This window comes from Leuresthes tenuis, unplaced genomic scaffold (assembly GCF_036924035.1).
Source record: "Leuresthes tenuis unplaced genomic scaffold, fLeuTen1.0.hap1 SCAF_4, whole genome shotgun sequence".
Lineage (NCBI taxonomy): Eukaryota > Metazoa > Chordata > Actinopteri > Atheriniformes > Atherinopsidae > Leuresthes > Leuresthes tenuis.
The window spans coordinates 805,451-815,339 of NW_027325358.1; the positions used below are offsets into that span (position 1 = coordinate 805,451).

Sequence of the window (9,889 nt, forward strand, 5' to 3'; positions counted from 1 at the left end):
TGTTGGAGAATAAAGGAGCTCAGACCAGAGATTCACTTTAAAGCTGCTGAGAACTGAGAAAAACTCTGTTTCTGCCTCAGATTCTGGGTTTATGTTCATGTTTGAACATGTTTCAGTGAATCTCTGCAGCTGCTTCCTGTTTTTATGTAGAAATATAAAGAAATGAAGCTGATCAGAACTTCTGAACAGTTTTGCATCATTAAAGTTAATTGTTAGTCTTGTTTTATGTTATAAATTATTATCTTTATCTGAAGGATTCAGGCCCACATTCAGTCAGTTTGATGATCAGGTATTTGTCCTAAATCCAAATGCATGAATGTGGCTCAGCGAGCGTCTTCCTGTCCTGCAGAACCTGTCAGAGGAAGCTGCTGCTGCAGTTTGACAGCTAACTTTGTCTCTGACTCATGGAAGTTTGATCACTTTGTAATGAACAGAACCAGACTGGAAACCAGAACCAGACTGAAAACAAAGACTGGAATCAACAAGGAGGTTAAATAGTGACATCATCAGCTAACAGGAAGCTGCCTTTCAAAATAAAACAGGAAACTAAACAAAGCGCTGAACAGAACAACAAGAAACAGAATCAAACCACACAGAGTTCTGCATGTTCAGAATGTACTGAGGTTCTGACGGATGTTTCGTTTCCATTTGAAGCTGAACTGAGTTAAATTCAGTGATCTGCAGCCATGTGTCTGACACGGTTTGGACCTGCATGTTGGGTTTAAAACCACCAGGAAAGGTTCTGATTGGCTGTTTTTTTCCCAGAACTTTTCTCCATCGTGAGCCCGACAGGCTGCAGCAGGTAACCGGGGTAACCGGGTTCATCCAAACAAACTGGATCCAGGGAGACATCCATCTGGTTATCCGGGTCAGAACCTGCGACCTGCTGATCCATCACCCACGCCTCCTCGTCTTTAATGAAACACTGTGGCGGCAGCGCGGGTCGCCTGGCGGACAGGAAGTCGTTCATCAGCTGTTGGGCTGAAGGTCGGCTAAAGACCAACTGCTGATTAATTACAGCGACTGACAGGGAGTGAAAACACAAATTAAACCATCTGATGAACGACTCCTGCAGGGAGCGCTCCACCTTTTTCTGGACCAGAACCGGGTCTCAGATCTGGAGGAGCTGAGCTTCATCCCGGCTGCTGTGAACTGAAGGTCACGGCCCGAAGAGGCCAACAGAACCACATCATCTGCAGAAAGCAGAGCTGAACCCTGACGCCCTCCTCCCCCGACGACACCTCCAGATCCTGTCCAACAGGACCGGTGCCGAGGGGCAGCCCTGGTGGAGACTGGCCTGACTTTCAGAGCGAGCCGAGGTGCATTCATCCTAAAAGCTCATCAGCATTGGCCTGGAATCCATCGTATTCTGGGATCTTTACGGTGACTTCCAGCTAAAAGATTTAATTTAGGACATTTATTTGTACTTATTAGCCTCTGAACAGAATACACCCAAAAATTAAGCCTGAAAGTCAGATTTCACGATGCTTCCCTCTGCTGGAAACATCCGGAATTACATAAAAACTATTCTTTATTTCTCTACTTTCACATAATATATCAATTTCACTTCTTCATGAATTCTATTTTGTGTTTAACTACTCTTCTATGCATTTCTATTTCTCATCAAAATCAATCTAATTATTTAGTGAATTACAACTAAAAGTCTTCATATAAAGCAGTTTGAAATTCTGTGGGAACTGAGTTACATAATTAAAATCTAACATTCAACCAGGACCATTTTTTCCATTTTATTCATCAATTTATTCAACAGCTGCAAAGATTTAGTCATAACTCCAAACTGTGTTTTTTTTAATACCATATTTCAGTATTTAAACATAAAAGATAACAACAACAAAACATTTCGCAGAAACACATTTTTCGCACAGCTTTGTTGTCTTTGAACGCAACACCGAAAAGAACTCTGGGAAGAAGGAAAGATGGCGGGACGTTCAAAATCGCTCCTGCTGACTGTCAGTTTTCAGTCAAATAAAGTGTAAATAACTGAGAACAGTTCAGTGAGAACAGCCAGAATCTGTCCGAGGTTCGGCCGTGTACCATGAACGGTGGCCGGAGTATCTTCGACCCTTCCCCGCTGGAGCCACAGACGGTCAAACCAGCGAGGACGAACCGCCTGAGCCGGAGCCTCAGGCTGACTCAGGCGGTCCCGGCCGAGGTGGCGTCTCCGCGGAGCCAGCGAGCAGGTCAGGAGCGGGTTATTTTAGCGGGCCGGAGATGCTGTCTGTCCGCTGGGACCGAACCGAACCGAGCCTCCTGTCAATTTTAGATTTTTATCAAATAATCTTCATTTTATCAAAGAATTTACACCGAAGTTCGGCGGAGATGAAGTTCATCAACCGTGTTTTCACAGGGTGACGCAGAAAGTACCATTTGGTACATTTTGGGTTTCACTGAAAAATGAACAAACGCTTCGGCTATTTTTAGGTGAATGAATGCGTTTTTAAGGCTTCACACTTCGGCATAAGTCCGCTTCATAAAGAGCGGCTCAGTGGGGGTCCACTTGTGTCCTTCAGTGCAGAACCGTCGGAACATTAAACCCAAATATTTGGGCTTTTACAGCTTGTTCTACAGTTGGTGAGTTTGTGTCTCCTCTTGTGCAGAATTTAAGAGTCCCACCAGAATTGCCAGGTCCAAAGCAGCAGGTGTTTTCAGCGCCGAGTCTCCTCACACCGACTCGGACTTCCAGCAGGACATCATCTGGGACGCCACCTCGCCGTCGCCCCGCAGACCCGGTAAGCTGTCAGGCTGTAGCTCTGCTCCGTGCTGGCGTGTTGAGGCTCACTGTGTTGTTGCCTTCAGGGAAAAAAGGCAAAAAGCACGCCGCTGGAGTCGTGAACATCTCAGAGATTGTCAGCAGGATCGCTCCAAAGGTCAGTTAACACCCGTTTGTGAGCGTGCACGTTTGTGAGCGTGCACGGATCCAGTGAGAAAGCCTCAGGTGTTGATCTGCAGCATCTTCTCTGTGCAGCACGGCAGGCCGCAGGCATCAGAACCGACCCTGCAGCAGTGGATCGGAGACAGCGCCACCATCCCCTGCACCCCAGATGTGCAGGCTCCCAGAGCCAAGAAGAAGTCCCCGAGGTGGGTTCAGACCCGCAGAACCGGGCCAGCTGGGAGGTTTGGTTCTTCTGGGACAGATGTTTCATGTCCCGGTTCAACCAAAAGTAGCAGGAACCGAAGTGTTCTGGGACAGATGTTTCATGTCCCGGTTCAACCAAAAGCAGCAGGAACCGAAGTGTTCTGGGACAGATGTTTCATGTTCTGGGACAGATGTTTCATGTCCCGGTTCAACCAAAAGTAATAGGAACCGAAGTGTTCTGGGACAGATGTTTCATGTCCCGGTTCAACCAAAAGTAGCAGGAACCGAAGTGTTCTGGGACAGATGTTTCATGTCCCGGTTCAACCAAAAGCAGCAGGAACCGAAGTGTTCTGGGACAGATGTTTCATGTCCCGGTTCAACCAAAAGTAGCAGGAACCGAAGTGTTCTGGGACAGATGTTTCATGTCCCGGTTCAACCAAAAGTAGCAGGAACCCAAGTGTTCTGGGACAGATGTTTCATGTCCCGGTTCAACCAAAAGCAGCAGGAACCCAAGTGTTCTGGGACAGATGTTTTATGTTCTGGGACAGATGTTTCATGTCCTGGTTCAACCTAAAGCAGCAGGAACCGAAGTGTTCTGGGACAGATGTTTCATGTCCCGGTTCAACCAACAGTAGCAGGAACCGAAGTGTTCTGGGACAGATGTTTCATGTCCCGGTTCAACCAACAGTAGCAGGAACCCAAGTGTTCTGGGACAGATGTTTCATGTCCCGGTTCAACCAAAAGTAGCGGGAACCGAAGTGTTCTGGGACAGATGTTTCATGTCCCGGTTCAACCAACAGTAGCAGGAACCCAAGTGTTCTGGGACAGATGTTTCATGTCCCGGTTCAACCTAAAGCAGCAGGAACCGAAGTGTTCTGGGACAAATGTTTTATGTCCCGGTTCAACCAAAAGTAGCAGGAACCGAAGTGTTCTGGGACAGATGTTTTATGTCCCGGTTCAACCAAAAGTAGCAGGAACCGAAGTGTTCTGGGACAGATGTTTCATGTCCCGGTTCAACCAAAAGTAGCGGGAACCCAAGTGTTCTGGGACAGATGTTTTATGTCCCGGTTCAACCAAAAGTAGCAGGAACCGAAGTGTTCTGGGACAGATGTTTCATGTCCCGGTTCAACCAAAAGTAGCAGGAACCGAAGTGTTCTGGGACAGATGTTTTATGTCCCGGTTCAACCAAAAGTAGCAGGAACCGAAGTGTTCTGGGACAGATGTTTCATGTCCCGGTTCAACCAACAGTAGCAGGAACCGAAGTGTTCTGGGACAGATGTTTTATGTTCTGGGACAGATGTTTCATGTCCTGGTTCAACCTAAAGCAGCAGGAACCGAAGTGTTCTGGGACAGATGTTTCATGTCCCGGTTCAACCAACAGTAGCAGGAACCGAAGTGTTCTGGGACAGATGTTTCATGTCCCGGTTCAACCAAAAGTAGCAGGAACCGAAGTGTTCTGGGACAGATGTTTTATGTCCCGGTTCAACCAAAAGTAGCAGGAACCGAAGTGTTCTGGGACAGATGTTTCATGTCCCGGTTCAACCATTCTGGGACAGATGTTTCATGTCCCGGTTCAACCAAAAGTAGCAGGAACCGAAGTGTTCTGGGACAGATGTTTCATGTCCCGGTTCAACCAAAAGTAATAGGAACCGAACCATTCTGGGACAGATGTTTTATGTCCCGGTTCAACCATTCTGGGACAGATGTTTCATGTCCCGGTTCAACCAAAAGTAATAGGAACCGAACCATTCTGGGACAGATGTTTTATGTCCCGGTTCAACCATTCTGGGACAGATGTTTCATGTCCCGGTTCAACCAAAAGTAGCAGGAACCGAAGTGTTCTGGGACAGATGTTTCATGTCCCGGTTCAACCAAAAGTAGCAGGAACCCAAGTGTTCTGGGACAGATGTTTCATGTCCCGGTTCAACCAAAAGTAGCAGGAACCGAAGTGTTCTGGGACAGATGTTTCATGTCCCGGTTCAACCAAAAGTAGCGGGAACCGAAGTGTTCTGGGACAGATGTTTTATGTCCCGGTTCAACCATTCTGGGACAGATGTTTCATGTCCCGGTTCAACCTAAAGCAGCAGGAACCGAAGTGTTCTGGGACAGATGTTTCATGTCCCGGTTCAACCAAAAGTAGCAGGAACCCAAGTGTTCTGGGACAGATGTTTCATGTCCCGGTTCAACCAAAAGTAGCAGGAACCCAAGTGTTCTGGGACAGATGTTTCATGTCCCGGTTCAACCAAAAGTAGCAGGAACCCAAGTGTTCTGGGACAGATGTTTCATGTCCCGGTTCAACCTAAAGTAGCAGGAACCGAAGTGTTCTGGGACAGATGTTTCATGTCCCGGTTCAACCATTCTGGGACAGATGTTTTATATAGTTCTAGGTGTTCTAGGTGGCGCCTGAGGATGTGTTGCACGTGTTCCAGTTCTGGAGTGGTTCTGCAGTCGGACCCGAGCGAGACTCTAACCTGAGCTCATGTTCTGTTTTGTTCCATCAGGCCCACCGGGGTGGACGACCTGCTGAGGCTCGCCAAACAGTTCGACTTCAACATGTTTCATCAGGATGACGACGAGGAGCTTCAGAACCAGCTCCCGTCCTCACCTCCTGGAGACCCTGGGCCGGCTGCGGGCCCGGAGGCCCGGGCCGACCCTCATCTGGACCTGCAGCTGCAGGATGACTTGGACTTCCTGTTCGATGGGCCGACGCAGCCCCTGAGCCGGACCTTGAGTCAGCCGACTCAAGTTAAAGCTGCGCCCCCCTCAGCTCCCAGAGAGGCTCATGGGAAACCGTCCAGCCACGGCCCGAGTTCTGCCGCTGCCTTCGAGGACGACTGGGAAGACGACGACCTGCTGAATGACTCTTTGGTGCTGGAGATCACTCAGAATCCACAGAACTTCATGGTGCCGAAGCTCTGCTCGACCCAGAAACCAGCCGGTCAGCTGAGTCGGAGGGAAACAGCCGCTCCGGTCAGCGCCGCTGTTCAGGTCGGATCCAGAACCGAGCAGGAAAACGTGAGGCCGAGAGCGACGTTCCGACTGCAGCCGGGCTCGGACTTCTCAGAGAGAAGAACCCAGACGTACACGAGGACAAACTGCTTCTCTGCTGGGATCGGACCTCAGCGGACCGGGCCAATGTCTCAGTCAAACCCGGTGAAACCAGAACCGCAGAGGAGTCCTGCTGCTGCTCAGAGCTTTCCAAAGGAACCGGACGTGGTTTCGTCTGTCGTCGACTTCCTGGATGACGACCTGGACTCTTTCTTCTCATCGGACCCGATCTGGGACGACCCGGCCGACGACGACCTGCTGTGTGAAATGTGTGAGGACCTGGAGAACCAGGTCCAGACTGTGAGTACCGTCTCCACCAAACAGACTCCTGGTGCCTCCAGCCAGAGGGCGCCTCTGCAGCCGACCCACAGAACCTGCGACAACCGGACGCAGGCGCCGGCCGCCGCCTCCGGTCCGACCGGCCCGGCCCCCGGTGTCACTGCTCAGGTGAAGCAGGTGTTCGGATCCACACAAACAAACACTTGGTCAGGATCAGCATGCAGGAATCTCCAGCCGAGCAGCGGCCGGTCAGCAGCGCCACCGCCGCAGCGCTTCACCTTCAAGAAGCCAAACAACCCTGTCTCCATGGAAACCAGCGAAGGTAAGAACAGCGCCACAGATCGGAGACGAACCAGAGAAGGTGAAATACCAGAACTGTCATCTTTGGAGGGAACCTTAAAGCTCCAGGAACCTTTTAAGGTCCAGGAACCTTTAAAGCTCCTGGAACCTTTAAGTTCCTGGAACCTTTAAAGTTCCTGGAACCTTTAAAGTTCCTGGAACCTTTAAAGTTCCTGGAACCTTTAAAGTTCCTGGAACCTTTAAAGTTCCTGGAACCTTTAAAGTTCCTGGAACCTTTAAAGTTCCTGGAACCTTTAAAGTTCCTGGAACCTTTAAAGTTCCTGGAACCGTTTAAGTTCCAGGAACCGTTTAAGTTCCAGGAACCTTTTAAGTTCCAGGAACCTTTTAAGCTCCAGGAACCTTTTAAGCTCCTGGAACCTTAAAGGAGAAGTCCGGTTTTTACACCCAGCTCTGTGAGCTCAGAGCTGGTTGTTATCGGGGGGTTTCTACACCCGGGTCTCTGGGGTTACGGTCTCTGGGGTTACGGTTACAAAGTCTCTGCCACGGCCCGGTTGATGAAATCCTGGAAGAAACTAGAATCTAAATGAATTCAGCTTTTAAAAGGAACGTTTGACTCGCTACATTCACAGAAAGTTTAATTCTGGCGCTAGTTTTGCTTTAAGAAAATGGAGAATTTAGCAAACAAACGTGTAAAAGCATCTTTTGGGACAATTTGAGACAGAAAATCTCCTTTAAAAGCTTCTTCGGGTCACTTCCTCTGCAGGTGTGGGGAAATGTTCGGCGGCTGAGATCGAGCTGAAAAAGCAGCAGGCGATGGCGAGGAGGCGGCGCCGGCTGCAGGCCGCACAGAACGTCCGGGCTCCGACGTGACGGACCGACCCGGGAGCAGCAGAACCCGCTGAAGCTCACCTGCGGGACTCTGAGCCGACCTGTTTTTAATCTTAGTGAGCTTTAAAGGAACAGTTCAACACTTCTGTGGCGGTTCAGGCTCAGAACCACAGGCTCCGCCCCCATCCTCCGTGCTGAACCGCTCCGCTTTACCTGCACAGGTGGCTGAGGTCACTGACCCGCACATCAGTGCATCTGCTCTGAAATAAAAGCTCTCCAACAAACTGAAGTCCAGTCTGAAGCTTCTTTCTGGTTCTGACGCGGTGAAGCAAAGCGTCTCCTGCTGGTGACCTCAGTCCGGTTCTGCTTCGGTTCTGCTCCGGTTCTGCTTCGGTTCTGCTCCGGTTCTGCTTCGGTTCTGCTCCGGTTCTGCTTCGGTTCTGCCCGTAACCAGACGACCAGCTTCACTGACATAAAGACAAACGTTCATGTTGATCTCGGGCTTGTTCTAATTATTCTGAACACTTTAAACCATCCTCACGGGTCAGAACAGAACTGAATGTGCCGAAGCTTTCTGCTCTTACTCCGGTTCTGATCCACAGCAGACAGAAAGAATCAGCTGGTGGGATTCTGCTTCCAGCTGCGCCCGAGTGACGCAGAGAGGCTCCGGCCAATCAGAAGGCGGCGCGAGGAGCAGCTGTCAGAACGCCATCTTTTTATGCACCGGTCCTCCTCCTCCGACCTGCTGCAGCGGCGACTCCTTCAGGTTGTTTCCATCATCTCCAGGACCTGGAACAGCTCCCCGTTGGATATGAAGCCGTCTTTGTCCAAGTCGCTGATCCTGAAGGCGACTGAGCTCAAAGACAAAAGCAGGCGAAGGAAAGCAGGCGAAGGAAAGCAGGCGAAGGAAAGCAGGCGAAGGAAAGCAGGCGAAGGAAAGCAGGCGAATGAAAGCAGGCGAATGAAAGCAGGCGAATGAAAGCAGGCGAAGGAAAGCAGGCGAATGAAAGCAGGCGAAGGAAAGCAGGCGAATGAAAGCAGGCGAAGGAAAGCAGGCGAAGGAAAGCAGGCGAATGAAAGCAGGCGAAGGAAAGCAGGCGAATGAAAGCAGGCGAAGGAAAGCAGGCGAATGAAAGCAGGCGAAGGAAAGCAGGCGAATGAAAGCAGGCGAAGGAAAGCAGGCGAATGAAAGCAGGCGAATGAAAGCAGGCGAATGAAAGCGGGCGAAGGAAAGCGGGCGAATGAAAGCGGGCGAAGGAAAGCGGGCGAATGAAAGCGGGCGAAGGAAAGCGGGCGAAGGAAAGCGGGCGAAGGAAAGCGGGCGAAGGAAAGCGGGCGAATGAAAGCGGGCGAAGGAAAGCGGGCGAAGGAAAGCGGGCGAAGGAAAGCAGGCGAAGGAAAGCAGGCGAAGGAAAGCAGGCGAATGAAAGCAGGCGAAGGAAAGCAGGCGAATGAAAGCAGGCGAAGGAAAGCAGGCGAATGAAAGCGGGCGAATGAAAGCGGGCGAAGGAAAGCGGGCGAATGAAAGCGGGCGAATGAAAGCGGGCGAAGGAAAGCGGGCGAAGGAAAGCGGGCGAAGGAAAGCGGGCGAAGGAAAGCGGGCGAATGAAAGCGGGCGAAGGAAAGCGGGCGAAGGAAAGCGGGCGAAGGAAAGCGGGCGAAGGAAAGCGGGCGAAGGAAAGCGGGCGAAGGAAAGCGGGCGAAGGAAAGCGGGCGAAGGAAAGCGGGCGAATGAAAGCGGGCGAAGGAAAGCAGGCGAAGGAAAGCAGGCGAAGGAAAGCAGGCGAAGGAAAGCGTCTCCATCAGAGTGAACGCAGTTTATTTCACTACAACAAATCACACCAGGGTGCTGAGTCGTCTTCCTGACATCTGAGATTTTATAAGTTGAAATAAACATGAACACAATAAGTTTGTGACATTTGAGGAGTTTTGGGAACAGCCTGGTGGACAGATGTTGGACAGATGTTGTACTTTCCATCAGAAAGATGAAGGAACTCAGCGCAGAACACACTTGTTGGTCTCACTGTGTCACCTCTAAAAGTAAAAGTTCTTATATTAGTCGGCCAGCCCACGGTTATCAGGGAGATTAAGCGTAAGTTTGGTTTTGGTGGGGACACGACCAAGAAAATCCTTGATCAACTGAAGCTGCTGCTTCCACAACCTGCATCTGTTTCCTGAAAGATAAATAATGAACACTGAATAAAATGTACACCTTATATGACACTAAATGCTTTACACTTTTCAACTTATTACAAAAAACGTTTGAATATTACGGGCATAGCCAAGATTTAGGCTTTATGGAACCAACTGTGTTTGTAATTAGAAAATAAAGTCCTG

General features: G+C 50.0%; 1 protein-coding gene across 1 annotated transcript; it reads left to right on the forward strand.

The window, feature by feature from the left end:
• Positions 1-1,929: 1,929 nt before the first annotated feature.
• etaa1a (ETAA1 activator of ATR kinase a) lies at positions 1,930-7,736 on the forward strand. The gene is made up of 6 exons (XM_072383720.1): positions 1,930-2,201; positions 2,619-2,750; positions 2,818-2,888; positions 2,987-3,099; positions 5,599-6,746; positions 7,488-7,736. Exons 1-6 carry the CDS (start codon positions 2,057-2,059, stop codon positions 7,592-7,594), a joined length of 1,716 nt encoding a protein of 571 aa, XP_072239821.1. The 5' UTR covers positions 1,930-2,056; the 3' UTR covers positions 7,595-7,736.
• The last annotated feature ends 2,153 nt before the right edge of the window (positions 7,737-9,889 follow it).

Coding starts and splice junctions, on each gene's coding strand:
- etaa1a (XM_072383720.1), top strand. CDS start 2,057: ATGAACGGTGGCCGGAGTATCTTCGACCCTTCCCCGCTGGAGCCACAG. Junction 2,202..2,618: donor TCCGCGGAGCCAGCGAGCAG/GTCAGGAGCGGG, acceptor CCTCTTGTGCAG/AATTTAAGAGTCCCACCAGA. Junction 6,747..7,487: donor CTCCATGGAAACCAGCGAAG/GTAAGAACAGCG, acceptor CTTCCTCTGCAG/GTGTGGGGAAATGTTCGGCG.